This window comes from Lepidochelys kempii, chromosome 2 (genome assembly GCF_965140265.1).
Source record: "Lepidochelys kempii isolate rLepKem1 chromosome 2, rLepKem1.hap2, whole genome shotgun sequence".
NCBI lineage: Eukaryota > Metazoa > Chordata > Testudines > Cheloniidae > Lepidochelys > Lepidochelys kempii.
The window spans coordinates 100576738-100593654 of record NC_133257.1 but is presented as its reverse complement, the minus strand read 5'-3'; the positions used below and the strand labels follow the sequence as shown (position 1 = coordinate 100593654).

General features: G+C 46.0%; 1 protein-coding gene across 1 annotated transcript; it reads right to left on the bottom strand.

The window, feature by feature from the left end:
• Positions 1-14396: 14396 nt before the first annotated feature.
• Positions 14397-16481, bottom strand: LOC140905944 (uncharacterized). The gene is made up of 2 exons (XM_073329441.1): positions 15563-16481; positions 14397-14975 (listed from the first exon to the last, which is right to left on the bottom strand). Exons 1-2 carry the CDS (start codon positions 15966-15968, stop codon positions 14455-14457), a joined length of 927 nt encoding a protein of 308 aa, XP_073185542.1. The 5' UTR covers positions 15969-16481; the 3' UTR covers positions 14397-14454.
• Positions 16482-16917: the final 436 nt, after the last annotated feature.

The following is a 16917-nucleotide window of genomic DNA, read 5'->3' as shown; positions in this document are numbered from 1 at the left end:
TGGTCTACACTAGGACGTTAGGTCGAATTTAGCAGCGTTAAATCGATGTAAACCTGCACCCGTCCACACAATGAAGCCCTTTATTTCGACTTAAAGGGCTCTTAAAATCGATTTCCTTGCTCCACCCCTGACAAGTGGATTAGCGCTTAAATCAACGTTGCTGGCTCGAATTTGGGGTACTGTGGACACAATTCGATGGTATTGGCCTCCGGGAGCTATCCCAGAGTGCTCCATTATGACCGCTCTGGACAGCACTCTCAACTCAGATGCACTGGCCAGGTAGACAGGAAAAGAACCGCGAACTTTTGAATCTCATTTCCTGTTTGGCCAGCGTGGCAAGCTGCAGGTGACCATGCAGAGCTCATCAGCACAGGTGACCATGATGGAGTCCCAGAATCGCAAAAGAGCTCCAGCATGGACCGAATGGGAGGTACGGGATCTGATCGCTGTTTGGGGAGAGGAATCCGTGCTATCAGAACTCCGTTCCAGTTTTTGAAATGCCAAAACCTTTGTGAAAATCTCCCAGGGCATGAAGGACAGAGGCCATAACAGGGACCCGAAGCAGTGCCGCATGAAACTGAAGGAGCTGAGGCAAGCCTACCAGAAAACCAGAGAGGCAAACAGCTGCTCTGGGTCAGAGCCCCAAACATGCCGCTTCTATGATAAGCTGCATGCCATTTTAGGGGGTTCAGCCACCACTACCCCAGCCGTGTTGTTTGACTCCTTCAATGGAGATGGAGGCAATACGGAAGCAGGTTTTGGGGACGAAGAAGATGATGATGAGGAGGAGGTTGTAGATAGCTCACAGCAAGCAAGCGGAGAAACCGGTTTTCCCGACAGCCAGGAACTGTTTCTCACCCTAGACCTGGAGCCAGTACCCCCCGAACCCACCCAAGGCTGCCTCCTGGACCCAGCAGGCGGAGAAGAGACCTCTGGTGAGTGTACCTTTTAAAATACTATACATGGTTTAAAAGCAAGCATGTGAAAGGATTACTTTGCCCTGGCATTTGCGGTTCTCCTAGATGTAGTCCTAAAGCCTTTGCAAAAGGTTTCTGGGGAGGGCAGCCTTATTGCGTCCTTCATGGTAGGACACTTTACCACTCCAGGCCAGTAACACGTACTCAGGAATCATTGTAGAACAAAGCATTGCAGTGTATGTTTGCTGGCATTCAAACAACATCCGTTCTTTATCTCTCTGTGTTATCCTCAGGAGAGTGAGATATAATTCATGGTCACCTGGTTGAAATAGAGTGCTTTTCTTCAGAGGACACTCAGAGGAGCCCATTCCTGCTGGGCTGTTTGCCTGTGGCTAAACAGAAATGTTCCCCACTGTTAGCCACAGGGAGGGGGGAAGGTTGAGGGGGTAGTCACGCGGTGGGAGGAGGCAAAATGCGACCTTGTAACGAAAGCACATGTGCTATGTATGTAATGTTAACAGCAAGGTTTACCCTGAAAGAGTGTAGCGACTGTTTTATAAAATGTGTCTTTTTAAATACCGCTGTCCCTTTTTTTTTCTCCACCAGCTGCATGTGTTTCAATGATCACAGGATCTTCTCCTTCCCAGAGGCTAGTGAAGCTTAGAAAGAAAAAAAAACGCACTCGCAATGAAATGTTCTCCGAGCTCATGCTGTCCTCCCACACTGACAGAGCACAGACGAATGCGTGGAGGCAAATAATGTCAGAGTGCAGGAAAGCACAAAATGACCGGGAGGAGAGGTGGCGGGCTGAAGAGAGTAAGTGGTGGGCTGAAGACAGGGCTGAAGCTCAAATGTGGCGGCAGCGTGATGAGAGGAGGCAGGATTCAATGCTGAGGCTGCTGCAGGACCAAACCAGTATGCTCCAGTGTATGGTTGAGCTGAAGCAAAGGCAGCTGGAGCACAGACTGCCACTGCAGCCCCTCTGTAACCAACTGCCCTCCTCCTCAAGTTCCATAGCCTCCACACCCAGACGCCCAAGAACATGGTGGGGGGGCCTCCGGCCAACCAGCCACTCCACCGCAGAGGATTGCCCAAAAAAAAGAAGGCTGTCATTCAATAAATTTTAAAGTTGTAAACTTTTAAAGTGCTGTGCTTAAAGTGCTGTGTGGCATTTTCCTTCCCTCCTCCACCACCCCTCCTGGGCTACCTTGGTAGTCATCCCCCTATTTGTGTGATGAATGAATTAAGAATGCATGAATGTGAAGCAACAATGACTTTATTGCCTCTGCAAGCGGTGATTGAAGGGAGGAGGGGCGGGTGGTTAGCTTACAGGGAAGTAGAGTGAACCAAGGGGCGGGAGGTTTCATCAAGGAGAAACAAACAGAACTTTCACACCGTAGCCTGGCCAGTCATGAAACTGGTTTTCAAAGCTTCTCTGATGCGTACCGCGCCCTCCTGTGCTCTTCTAACCACCCTGGTGTCTGGCTGCGCGTAACCAGCAGCCAGGCGATTTGCCTCAACCTCCCACCCCGCCATAAACGTCTCCCCCTTACTCTCACAGATATTGTGGAGCACACAGCAAGCAGTAATAACAGTGGGAATATTGGTTTCGCTGAGGTCTAAGCGAGTCAGTAAACTGCGCCAGCTCGCCTTTAAACGTCCAAATGCACATTCTACCACCATTCTGCACTTGCTCAGCCTGTAGTTGAACAGCTCCTGACCACTGTCCATGAGCCATGGCATTAAGGGGTAGGCTGGGTCCCCAAGGATACATATAGGCATTTCAACATCCCCAACAGTTATTTTCTGGTCTGGGAAGAAAGTCCCTTCCTTCAGCTTTTGAAACAGACCAGAGTTCCTGAAGATGCGAGCATCATGCATCTTTCCCGGCCATCCCACGTTGATGTTGGTGAAACGTCCCTTGTGATCCACCAGAGCTTGCAGCACTATCGAAAAGTACCCCTTGCGGTTTATGTACTCGCCGGCTTGGTGCTCTGGTGCCAAGATAGGGATATGGGTTCCGTCTATGGCCCCACCACAGTTAGGGAATCCCATTGCAGCAAAGCCATCCACTATGACCTGCACATTTCCCAGGGTCACTACCCTTGATATCAGCAGATCTTTGATTGCGTGGGCTACTTGCATCACAGCAGCCCCCACAGTAGATTTGCCCACTCCAAATTGATTCCCAACTGACCAGTAGCTGTCTGGCGTTGCAAGCTTCCACAGGGCTATCGCCACTCGCTTCTCAACTGTGAGGGCTGCTCTCATCTTGGTATTCATGCGCTTCAGGGCAGGGGAAAGCAAGTCACAAAGTTCCATGAAAGTGCCCTTACGCATGCGAAAGTTTCGCAGCCACTGGGAATCGTCCCAAACCTGCAACACTATGCAGTCCCACCAGTCTGTGCTTGTTTCCCGAGCCCAGAATCGGCGTTCCACGGCGTTCTGCCCCATTAGCACCATGATGCATGCATTGGCAGGGCCCATGCTTTCAGAGAAATCTGTGTCCATGTCCTGATCACTCACGTGACCGTGCTGACGTCGCCTCCTCGCCCGGTATCGCTTTGCCATGTTCTGGTGCTGCATATACTGCTGGATAATGCGTGTGGTGTTTAATGTGCTCCTAATTGCCAAAGTGAGCTGAGCGGCCTCCATGCTTGCCTTGGTATGGCGTCCGCACAGAAAAAAGGCGCGGAACGATTGTCTGCCGTTGCTCTGACAGAGGGAGGGGCGACTGACAACACGGCTTTCAGGGTTGGCTTCAGGGAGCTAAAATCAACAAAGTGGGTGTCTTTACATCAAGGAGTATTTCAGGCAGGACTTCACGGAGGGTTCCAATAAGAAATGGTGCACCTAAGTTATTGTCCTTATTGGAACAAGGAGGTTAGCCTGGCCTCTGATTGATACATGGCTAGATTTACCTCGCTGCATCTTCTCTGTGAGTGACTGCAGTGTGATCTAGAAGAATGAGTCCCCTAGACAGGGGAGGAGGCAAATGAGTACAAAACAAATCTGGTCTATTTCTTGTTTTGATCCACTCCATCTATCTTTTACATCTTTGGCTGGCAGCAGACGGTGCAGAAGGACTGCATGCCATCCACATCTCATGGCTGCTCGGCAGAAGATGGTACAGTACGACTGCTAGCAGTCCGTATCGCCTGCCCGCTCACCATAAGATGGTTCAATAGGACTGACTGCAGGACTAAAGAGAATGACTTGGTCAAGTCACTCCAAATTTAGTCCCTGCGCCCATGTCTGCCCAGGCGCTCCTGATCGACCTCACAGAGGCGACCAGGAGCACCTCGGACATGACGATGACAGCTACCAGTCGTACTGTACCGTCTGCTGCCACAAGGCAAGGGGTTGCTGCTACTGTGTAGCAATGCCATACCGCATCTGCCAGCACCCAGGAGACATAGGGTGACGGTTACCTGAGCGGGCTCCATGCTTGCAGTGGTATGGCGTCTGCACAGGTAACTCAGGAAAAAAGGCGCGAAATGATTGTCTGCCCTTGCTTTCACGGAGGGAGGGAGGGAACGGGGGCCTGACGATATGTACCCAGAACCACCCGCGACAATGTTTTAGCCCCATCAGGCATTGGGATCTCAACCCAGAATTCCAATGGGCAGCGGAGACTGTGGGAACTGTGGGATAGCTACCCACAGTGCAACGCTCTGGAAGTCGACTCTAGCCTCGGTACTGTGGAAGCACTCCACCAAGTTAATGCACTTAATGCATTTAGAGCATTTTCTGTGGGGACACACACACTCGAATATATAAAACCGATTTCTAAAAAACCGACTTCTATAAATTCGACCTTATTCCGTAGTGTAGACATACCCTTAGACTGGTGGAACAAAATGGGGAAACTTTTAAAGTGACCACTGTAACATCACAGCTCCATTCACCTGATGGTAGCAGCTGACACGTTCTACAGAAAGAAGGAAAGATGTTGGGTTAGTAGAGGGAGGGAAGGACCAGCATGACAACAGTTAGTATCTCAGATTCCCACTCCACAACCTCAGATGCCATATGCTTTTTAAAAAAAAGTACATACTGTATTTATAAGTCTGTATTCGGCCTCAGAGGATAAAATGTATTTATAGCACCTTTGCAGGGCTGCTGTTCTGGGGATGCTTTAGAGGAGCACTGAGAACATTCTGAAAGCTGGTGAATAAAGGTGCAGCTGGGTGCTTTACAAAGCCAGGGAGCTATGAATGGGGAGTGGTATAAGAACTACTAAGGTAACCCTACCTCATTCAGGGATTTCCCCCATGCTCAGGGAATCCCTATTCAACCATACCTGCCATTTTTACAGCCCCCTTGCACTGGCAGACTGGTATAATGGAGCCAGAGTACAGGCGAGAATCTGCCCCATAAAATCTACATACATTAGAGCCAGATTCTTCAGCAAGTGGCACAAAAGAACCTTAATGCACCAGCGGTGGCCATCTGAGAATTCTCCCTGTGCCAGGGAAAACGCCACTTCCTTCTGTGCCTCCCATCTCCCACCTCCCTCTCCCCACCTGCTCCCTTTATAAAGGAAAAGAAGGAGGCAGGGAGCATGTTGGGGGTGCACAACAGAGGCCATAGAACTTCCCTGAAATAATTCCTGTGTAACCTGGAGCATATGTTTTAGAAAAATATCCAATCTTGATTTTTAAAAGGATGGGGAAGGGCGGGGGGATGGAAGAAGCCAGCTCTAGCTATGCCCTATGCCCCAGTGAGGTGAGGTCCCTGAGGGAGCACAGGAACAACCCTGAGGGACCATATGCCAGTTGCATAAATTAGGGCCACTCTTGTGCAGCCCTACCTTGCCCTGGTGCTGGGTGGCTGTGATGCAGGAAGGTACCATTAGCTCCCTGTTGCCCCTTCCTCTCCATGCCACGTGAGCTCAGTTACTGACTTAGGCTCTCACCCAATATTATTTATCTCGTTAAGAAGCATTTCCGCTCAGCTCTAAGCATTTTGTTGCTGTTTTTAACTTTACAAAATGTGTAATTTGTGCCAAATCATTCATCCCAAGAGTCAACTTTTATTTAATGCAAAATGAAAAGCATAGAGAAGTATTGGACACAAGCTATTAAGCTACCATCAGCACCTTGTAGTAAGTGGAAGGGACTATTAGTTTGGCTCTTCTTTTTAAATGCTGTCTGCACACTTGGTGCTATTTACAAGATAAATAAGAGGTTGACCATCATTGGTACCAAATTATTTTACCACTTCTCATGCTGGAAGGGCATAATGAGTGGGTTCAGTTCTGGGTCCAGTTCTGTTCAATATTGTTAATGATTTAGATAATGACACTTATAAAGTTTGCGGATGATACCAAGCTGGGAGGGGTTGCAAGTGCTTTGGAGGATAGGATTAAACTTCAAAATGATCTGGACAAACTGGAGAAATGGTCTGAAGTAAATAGGATGAAATTCAATAAGGACAAATGCAAAGTACTCTATTTAAGAAGGAACAATCAGTTGCACACATACAAAATGGAAAATGACTGCCTAGGAAGGAGTGTTGCAGAAAGGGATCTGGGGGTCATAGTGGACCATAAGATAAATATGAATCAACAGTGTAACACTGTTGCAAAAAAAGCAAACATCATACTGGATGTATTAGGAGGAGTGTGGTAAGCAAGACACGAGAAGTAATTCTTCTGCTCTACTACACGCTGATTAGGCCTAAATCTAGTATTGTGTCCAGTTCTGGGTGCCACATTTCAGGAAAGATGTGGACAAATTGGAGAAAGTCCTGAGAAGAGCAACAAAAATGATTAAAGGTCTAGAAAACATGACCGATGAGGGAAGATTGAAAAAATTTGGTTTGTTTAGTCTGGAAAAGAGAAAAACGAAAGGGGACATGATAACTGTTTTCAAGTACATAAAAGGGTTTTACAAGGAGGAGGGAGAAGAATTGTTCTTCTTAACCTCTGAGGACAGGAGAAGAAACAATGGGCTTAAATTGCAGCAAGGGAGGTTTAGGTTGGACATTCGGAAAAACTTCCTCACTGTCATGATGGTGAAGCACTGGAATAAATTAAACAGGGAGGTTGTTGAATCTCCATCATTTTTAAGAGCAGGTTAGATAAACACCAGTAAGGGATGGTCTAGGTAACACTTCATCCTGCCTTGAGTGCAGGGGACTGGACTAGATGACCTCTCGAGGTCCCTTCCAGTCCTATGATTCTATGACTCAATAAAAACAACAAGGAGTCCGGTGGCACCTTAAAGACAAACAAATTTATTTGAGCATAAGCTTTCGTAGGTAAGTGGGGTTTTTACCCAAGAAAGCTTATGCTCAAATAAATCTGTTTGTCTTTAAGGTGCCACCGGGCTCCTTGTTGTTTTTGTGGATACAGACTTCCACGGCTACCCCCTGATACTTGACACTATGATTCAATAAGAGTTTTGACAGTGACTTGGCTGGGATCAGGATTTGGCTTTTAAAATAGTAAACAATCAAGACCTCTGAAAATTGTCAAAAGGGGGAATCAGAAGATATTCTTTAAGGTTAATATGTGCTCAGCATGGTATGGCTTAGACCTCTCATTTACTTTCCTTTGTAAAGCACTTTGAAATCATGGATGAAAAGTGTGATGTAAGCACTAGTATTATATAAATTACTATTACTTATTAATTTTGCTTCAGTGGCTGCACTCACTCTTTTTTTTTTCTTAGCAGAAATAAAGGGCTTTTCTTGTTGAAATTTTCATAACTGGTGCCAAATCCTGATGCCAGAAAATGACAAAATTTTCCATTGATTCTTTAGTGGGAACAAGACTGGGTCCTTGAAGAGCTGAAGTTTCTCTAAGTTCATGATACATTGCTTTTAACCTAGGAAGTCTGGAATTCTTTTAATTCTCTATCAAATTATTTAAGTCAATTGAGCCTTTTAAAATTTGCTTTAATTCCTCCCTAAACTCCTTTGAAGTCATTTTGCTCTTTGCATACTCAGTTCTTTCCTTTATTTTGCTCTGCTTTTAACAATAGCGTTTCTATGTTTGCCAAAACTGCAATGTTCTCACACTCTTTACAAAGATTTGTATAAGCACACATACCCACACAGGACATTTGTAACTAAAAGCAAAATGCCTGACTCTCGCATACATCCTCTTTGTGTGCCCTGGGGCTCCCCAAACAGAATACCCTCCTGGCATCTAAATATCTTGATTTTTCAAAAACGCTCAAACTCTCTTTAGGCTGTAGCATAATTGTCTTGTGCAACAGAACAACAACAAGAAAGCATAAAAATGAACCAGGAAATGTTTTACCATGACTGTGAAATGGAGAAGCTTCCAAAATTGTCTCATTAGTGCATTGGTGGTAGAGATGGTCGTAACTGGGTAACAGTCTGACCTGCGTTGACTTCCTTTTATCTCAGGTTCCAGCAGACTCTTGTCCAATAACGCATTCCCACCCCCTTTCTCTCTTGATTTACATTAACAGTTTAGTCTCTCCAAATATTTTGTTAACAATATCTGTAGAGCAAACATCTGTCACATTTACTTAGATTCAGAATACCTAGGCTGCCATGATCAACTTGGAGATAATGGTGTTCATTTTTTGCCTTGACTAATACCATCTTACCTAGGGAATAAATCTCTCCTCTAAACTACAATTCTTTGGTTCATTTGAGACAGATTATGAAGAGGTGTTTCCTTTCCTCAACTGTCTGGACTTACTATAAAGAGAACATTTTTATTAAGATATGTAACCCTGCTATAATATTCTTACACAATTATTTTATGTGAGTCTTGTGGCAGGAGGTTCTTTCTCCCCACTAAGCTGGTTAAAAATAATCATGAGCAAATTCTTGCGTGTGAAATGATTGTTTAGGTTCTGGCCTTAGGTGGCTGCCAATGCAATTAGCCTAAACTAACAGCAATCCAGCACAGAGCTCCACAGATTGCAGAGGATGAAAAAAAAAAAAACAGCATAGGAAAAGTTGACTTTGGAGAAATGCTGGAAACAGTTAATGCATCTCAAAGGGCTCTGCCAGTATAGATATGTGAAATTAAAGGATCTTTAACTGCTTTAAATTACAGATATGACAGAAACACACAGAAAAACCTGAAAATGCCAGCTACAGAGAAGAGCAGAAAAAACTGCTACTCAGGGAGATTAAAGACTTGTAAAGATATGTAGAAGTTATAATGAAATCGACAGCGTTTGAGGAACCTTAGCTGCATTTTAGGCATGCACAGGGAGAGGAAAATACCAGCAGAACTAAATGATTTTTACTGTCTTCTCCAGCCCAAAATCCACTGGGTTAGAGAACTCAGTGATCTGCTAAATGGACTGGAGAGAAAATATACAGAGTTCCAAACTTCAAATATTATATTAGAGTTGGAAGAGACCTCAGAAGGTCATCTAGTCCAATACCCTGCTCAAAGAAGGACCAACACCAATTAAATCATCCCAGCCAAGGCTTTGTCAAGCTGGGCCTTAAAAACATCTAAGGATGGAGATTCCACGACCTCCCTAGGTAACATATTCCAGTGCTTCACCACCCTCCTAGTGAAATAGTTTCCTAATATCCAACCTAGACCTTCCCCAACTTGAAACCATTGCTTCTTGTTCTGTCATCTGCCACAACTGAGAACCGCCTAGTTCCATCTTCTTTGGAACCCCACTTCAGGTAATTGAAGGCTGCTATCAAATCCCCCCCACTCTTCTCTTCTGCAGACTAAATAACCCCACTTCAGCAAGTCCTAAGGAAAAGCTGAATGAGGGAGTGTGATGGGATAGTTAGAGCTGAGTACTAGTTAGAGTTCTATTCTTAGCTGTGCTACCAACTTACACTGGTACCTTGGGCACTTCACTTCACGAACAATTCTGTCCTTTTATTTGCTCAGCTATGAAATGGGTATAATACTGTTGCCCCTCTGTTGAGCGGTAGCAGATGTTGGGGCCTTGCAGGTAAGTTTCCTGTTAGAAAACAGTGACATAGTGTCTAAATATTTTCTTAGTATAATTCTGTTTATTCACAATGTACACTCCACTCCTTGATCAGAGGGGTCACAAGCGGCATGCAAGCAAACCCCTCTTTCAGGAATCTCAGCCCAGACACCAGTGACTGGTTCCCAGGAAGCAACTCTGGCCTAAAAATGTATTCTAGATTGAGAGTTTAAGACAGAGAGCAAACTGTTGGGGGATGGGAGGGAATTGTTGAGTGCCAAGTAATTGTATCCCAACAGTTACTAAAAATGTTTAGTCTAGATAAACAAGAAATGGCAGGCCAGCTCTTACTAATTATCTCTTATTGCCAAGACAGGCATGTGTCTCTCACTATTTTAGGCAAAGGGGTTCTTTGACATACCACAGAGGACACCACGATTAGTGCTGAGCAAATGATCACAATTATTAACCTTGGCTATTTGATTGTTAAAGAAAGTAAAAGAAAACATTAATCAAAACACAAATGATAAACAAAGGTTACTTCTATTATAGTCTCTTCTGGATGTCTTTCTGTGGAGAGTTTTTCTACAGAGATTACACTTTCGAGAGGAGACCTGGCTTGGGTGGGGCCCTTTTCTCTTGGTAAATTGAGGCTAAAATGATTGGGGGTTCAGTCTTAATAAATCATTAGATAACTGAAAACTGTTTATAGATGGGCAAAATAATTTCGTTTAAGGTCAGGTGAGTCCTGCTTGGTTACCATTGATAAGCTAAAAGCGTTTTAAAATGGGAAAAGTAAGCAACTAAAATCCAAGGAAATTAAATAAACTTTTTAAACCAGTTACTTAGAAAAAGCCATCTACAGATCTGTCTTAAGCCAAAAATCTTAAATCCAGTTAAATCCCACTGTTTTTCTGTTTTCTGGTGTTTAGCCCCTGACTCCTCTCCAGGGATACATTGTAACCATTTGGTAATTAACAGGATAAACTGTTCAGTTACAATTGCATGTCAATATTCCAATAAAATCATTACAAGAGTTTTCAAATCTACTCTCTTGGTAACGGTTTAGTTATTTCATCTCACTGCTCCATGCTGAAGTCTTGGTGATGTCCATTGGGGATTGAAGGTTGCCTTTTCACTGCTGCTGCATGGCTGTTCTCTTCTATTTCGTCTTAGCTGGCTGTGGCAGCTTGCTTGTATAGCTGGACAGGATTAATTGATGAGTGCTGTAAAGTTGTGGATGGCGGCACAGAGAGTGCAAATGCCAAATTAGCCTCAGTCATCTTTTCATTGGCTCAGTATCTTCCTGGGTTGTTCTTAGGAGCCTCTTTATCTTATTAATATGTAATATGTTAATTCCTATATGTGTTAGAGTTGTAATTCTTTCTTGACAGTTATATTGCCTTTTTCTTTGCGCAGGGAGATTCCTCCACCATCTTTAAGTTTAGAGCTTTAACTCTTTTCACTCAGCCCATTTTCTGAGCTATTTCTTCAGTTTCATTAGGGTTCAACAGGAATTGAAATTCTGATTTGAAAGAGTCCAAACACTCCTGTTCTTTATAGCAAAGCTTTTTAGCTCTCAAAGTCTTTTAAAAATAAATAATTCTTAAAGAGAATCTTCAAACTGGAATAATTATTAAAGGATTGCTTTCTTGTCTCAACAAATTTTGAAGAGGTGATCCTTGTTCTTCTGAGTTGGGTGAGGAGTTGCTAGCAGATAGCTAATTAATAAATATTCTCTATCTAAATAGCTTCTCATATTAGTGATCCATTCAGCAAGATTTCAGACTGGTACATAAAAGATTTTACCCTTCACATAGGGTATGTCTACACTACGAAATTAGGTCGAATTTATAGAAGTCGGTTTTTTAGAAATCGGTTTTATATATTCGAGTGTGTGTGTCCCCACAGAAAATGCTCTAAGTGCATTAAGTGCATTAACTTGGCGGAGCGCTTCCACAGTACCGAGGCAAGCGTCGACTTCCGGAGCGTTGCACTGTGGGTAGCTATCCCACAGTTCCCGCAGTCTGCGCTGCCCATTGGAATTCTGGGTCGATATCCCAATGCCTGATGGGGCTAAAACATTGTCGCGGGTGGTTCTGGGTACATATCGTCAGGACCCCGTTCCCACCCTCCCTCCCCCCGTGAAAGCAAGGGCAGACAATCATTTCGCGCCTTTTTTCCTGAGTTACCTGTGCAGACGCCATACCACGGCAAGCATGGAGCCCGCTCAGGTAACCGTCACCCTATGTCTCCTGGGTGCTGGCAGACGCGGTACGGCTTTGCTGCACAGTAGCAGCAACCCATTGCCTTCTGGCAGCAGACGGTGCAATACGACTGGTAGTTGTCCTCATCGTGTCCGAGGTGCTCCTGGCCACGTCGGCTGGGAGCGCCTGGGCAGACATGGGCGCAGGGACTAAATTTGGAGTGACTTGACCAGGTCATTCTCTTTAGTCCTGCAGTCAGTCCTATTGAACCGTCTTATGGTGAGCGGGCAGGCGATACGGACTGCTAGCAGTCGTACTGTACCATCTTCTGCCAGGCAGGCAAGAGATGAGGATTGCTAGCAGTCGTATTGTACCATCTTATGCCAGGCAGGCAAGAGATGAAGATGGCTAGCAGTCGTACTGTACCATCTTCTGCCAAGCAGCCATGAGATGTGGATGGCATGCAGTCCTTCTGCACCGTCTGCTGCCAGCCAAAGATGTAAAGGATAGATGGAGTGGGTCAGAACAAGAAATAGACCAGATTTGTTTTGTACTCATTTTCCTCCTCCCCTGTCTAGATCACACTGCAGTCAGTCACAGAGAAGCCGCAGCGAGGTTAATCTAGCCATGTATCAATCAGAGGCCAGGCTAACCTCCTTGTTCCAATAACAACGATAACTTTGGTGCACCATTTCTTATTGGAACCCTCCGTGCAGTCCTGCCTGAAATACTCCTTGATGTACAGGCACACCCTTTGTTGATTTTAGCTCCCTGAAGCCAACCCTGTAAGCCGTGTCGTCAGTCGCCCCTCCCTCTGTCAGAGCAACGGCAGACAATCGTTCCACGCCTTTTTTCTATGCGGACGCCATACCAAGGCAAGCATGGAGGCCGCTGAGCTCATTTTGGCAATTAGGAGCACATCAACCACCACACGCATTATCCAGCAGTATATGCAGCACCAGAACATGGCAACGCGATACCGGGCGAGGAGGCGACGTCAGCGCGGTCCCTTGAGTGATCAGGACATGGACACAGATTTCTCTGAAAGCATGGGCCCTGCCAATGCATGCATCATGGTGCTAATGGGGCAGGTTCATGCTGTGGAACGTCGATTCTGGGCTCGGGAAACAAGCACAGACTGGTGGGACCGCATAGTGTTGCAGGTCTGGGACGATTCCCAGTGGCTGCGAAACTTTCGCATGCGTAAGGGCACTTTCATGGAACTTTGTGACTTGCTTTCCCCTGCCCTGAAGCGCATGAATACCAGGATGAGAGCAGCCCTCACAGTTGAGAAGAGAGTGGCGATAGCCCTGTGGAAGCTTGCAATGCCAGACAGCTACCGGTCAGTTGGGAATCAATTTGGAGTGGGCAAATCTACTGTGGGGGCTGCTGTGATGCAAGTAGCTCACGCAATCAAAGATCTGCTGATATCAAGGGTAGTGACCCTGGGAAATGTGCAGGTCATAGTGGATGGCTTTGCTGCAATGGGATTCCCTAACTGTGGTGGGGCCATAGACGGAACCCATATCCCTATCTTGGCACCAGAGCACCAAGCCAGCGAGTACATAAACCGCAAGGGGTACTTTTCGATAGTGCTGCAAGCTCTGGTGGATCACAAGGGACGTTTCACCAACATCAACGTGGGATGGCCGGGAAAGGTGCATGATGCTCGCATCTTCAGGAACTCTGGTCTGTTTCAAAAGCTGCAGGAAGGGACTTTCTTCCCAGACCAGAAAATAACTGTTGGGGATGTTGAAATGCCTATATGTATCCTTGGGGACCCAGCCTACCCCTTAATGCCATGGCTCATGAAGCCGTACACAGGCAGCCTGGACAGTGGTCAGGAGCTGTTCAACTACAGGCTGAGCAAGTGCAGAATGGTGGTAGAATGTGCATTTGGACGTTTAAAGGCGCGCTGGCGCAGTTTACTGACTCGCTTAGACCTCAGCGAAACCAATATTCCCACTGTTATTACTGCTTGCTGTGTGCTCCACAATATCTGTGAGAGTAAGGGGGAGACGTTTATGGCGGGGTGGGAGGCTGAGGAAAATCGCATAGCTGCTGGTTACGCGCAGCCAGACACCAGGGCGGTTAGAAGAGAACAGGAGGGCGCGGTACGCATCAGAGAAGCTTTGAAAACCAGTTTCATGACTGGCCAGGCTACAGTGTGAAAGTTCTGTTTGTTTCTCCTTGATGAAACCCCCCGCCCCTTGGTTCACTCTACTTCCCTGTAAGCTAACCACCCTCCCCTCCTCCCTTTAATCACCGCTTGCAGAGGCAATAAAGTCATTGCTGCTTCACAGTCATGCATTCGTTATTCATTCATCACACAAATAGGGGGATGACTACCAAGGTATCCCAGGAGGGGTGGTGGAGGAGGGAAGGAAAATGCCACACAGCACTTTAAGCACAGCACTTTAAAAGTTTACAACTTTAAAATTTATTGAATGACAGCCTTCTTTTTTTTGGGCAATCCTCTGCGGTGGAGTGGCTGGTTGGCCGGAGGCCCCCACACCGCGTTCTTGGGCGTCTGGGTGTGGAGGCTATGGAACTTGGGGAGGAGGGCGGTTGGTTACAGAGGGGCAGCAGTGGCAGTCTGTGCTCCAGCTGCCTTTGCTGCAGCTCAACCATACACTGGAGCATTCTGATTTGGTCCTGCAGCAGCCTCAGCATTGAATCCTGCCTCCTCTCATCACGCTGCCGCCACATTTGAGCTTCAGCCCTGTCTTCAGCCCGCCACTTACTCTCTTCAGCCCTCCACCTCTCCTCCCGGTCATTTTGTGCTTTCCTGCACTCTGACATTATTTGCCTCCACGCATTCGTCTGTGCTCTGTCAGTGTGGGAGGACAGCATGAGCTCGGAGAACATTTCATCGCGAGTGCGTTTTTTTTTCTTTCTAAGCTTCACTAGCCTCTGGGAAGGAGAAGATCCTGTGATCATTGAAACACATGCAGCTGGTGGAGAAAAAAAAAGGGACAGCGGTATTTAAAAAGACACATTTTATAAAACAGTCGCTACACTCTTTCAGGGTAAACCTTGCTGTTAACATTACATACATAGCACATGTGCTTTCGTTACAAGGTCGCATTTTGCCTCCTCCCACCGCGTGACTACCCCCTCAACCTTCCCCCTTCCCTGTGGCTAACAGCGGCGAACATTTCTGTTCAGCCACAGGCAAACAGCCCAGCAGGAATGGGCTATACTGAGTGTCCCTGAAGAAAAGCACCCTATTTCAACCAGGTGACCATGAATTATATCTCACTCTCCTGAGGATAACACAGAGAGATAAAGAACGGATTTTGGTTGAATGCCAGCAAACATACACTGCAATGCTTTGTTCTACAGTGATTCCCGAGTATGTGTTACTGGCCTGGAGTGATAAAGTGTCCTACCATGAAGGACGAAATAAGGCTGCCCTCCCCAGAAACCTTTTGCAAAGGCTTTAGGACTACATCTAGGAGAACCGCAAATGCCAGGGCAAAGTAATCCTTTCACATGCTTGCTTTTAAACCATGTATAGCATTTTAAAAGGTACACTCACCAGAGGTCCCTTCTCCGCCTGCTGGGTCCAGGAGGCAGCCTTGGGTGGGTTCGGGGGGTACTGGCTCCAGGTCTAGGGTGAGAAACAGTTCCTGGCTGTCGGGAAAACCGGTTTCTCCGCTTGCTTGCTGTGAGCTATCTACAACCTCCTCCTCATCATCATCTTCTTCGTCCCCAAAACCTGCTTCCGTATTGCCTCCATCTCCATTGAAGGAGTCAAACAACACGGCTGGGGTAGTGGTGGCTGAACCCCCTAAAATGGCATGCAGCTCATCATAGAAGCGGCATGTTTGGGGCTCTGACCCAGAGCGGCTGTTCGCCTCTCTGGTTTTCTGGTAGGCTTGCCTCAGCTCCTTCAGTTTCACGCGGCACTGCTTCGGGTCCCTGTTATGGCCTCTGTCCTTCATGCCCTGGGAGATTTTCACAAAGGTTTTGGCATTTCAAAAACTGGAACGGAGTTCTGATAGCACGGATTCCTCTCCCCAAACAGCGATCAGATCCCGTACCTCCCGTTCGGTCCATGCTGGAGCTCTTTTGCGATTCTGGGACTCCATCATGGTCACCTGTGCTGATGAGCTCTGCATGGTCACCTGCAGCTTGCCACGCTGGCCAAACAGGAAATGAGATTCAAAAGTTCGCGGTTCTTTTCCTGTCTACCTGGCCAGTGCATCTGAGTTGAGAGTGCTGTCCAGAGCGGTCAGAATGGAGCACTCTGGGATAGCTCCCGGAGGCCAATACCATCGAATTGTGTCCACAGTACCCCAAATTCGAGCTGGGAACGTCGATTTAAGTGCTAATCCACTTGTCAGGGGTGGAGTAAGGAAATCGATTTTAAGAGCCCTTTAAGTCGAAATAAAGGGCTTCACTGTGTGGACGGGTGCAGGTTTAAATCGATTTAACGTTGCTAAATTCGACCTAAAGTCCTAGTGTAGACCAGGGCATAGCAAGGACATTAGGAAATTACATTATAAGCTTTGCATTTTGACAAAATATTTCTGAAGGTACAGCCGCAAAGCACTTGCCATTTCAACATTTATGAAATAAACAAACATTTTCTTCAAAACCCTTCCCCATTATTAAAGTTTCAGAATAAAGATTTTTAGAGTGTTAATAAAGGAATTACATTCCATAAGAATTTTGTGGGCTTTTTCTTGCAAAAGAAGGGTTGACAAAGCCCATTTTTAGTGCTGTTTTTGGCTCTGATAACACATCCCTACATTTGAGGTATCCTAAATAAGGATCATCCTTGCATTCTTTTACACAATGAATGTTTTTTCCTAAAACAGGAATGTTTTTTAGAAGGTTATTTTCTTGAGATAAGGTTTGCAGTTATACCAAAACTGGTATCTTAAACAA

Bases quoted from the DNA above. Each gene is read 5' to 3' on its own strand.
- LOC140905944 (XM_073329441.1), bottom strand. From the start codon at position 15,968: ATGAAGGACAGAGGCCATAACAGGGACCCGAAGCAGTGCCGCGTGAAA. The intron at 14,976-15,562 runs GTGAGTGTACCT...TTTCTCCACCAG, and splicing joins AGGCGGAGAAGGGACCTCTG to CTGCATGTGTTTCAATGATC.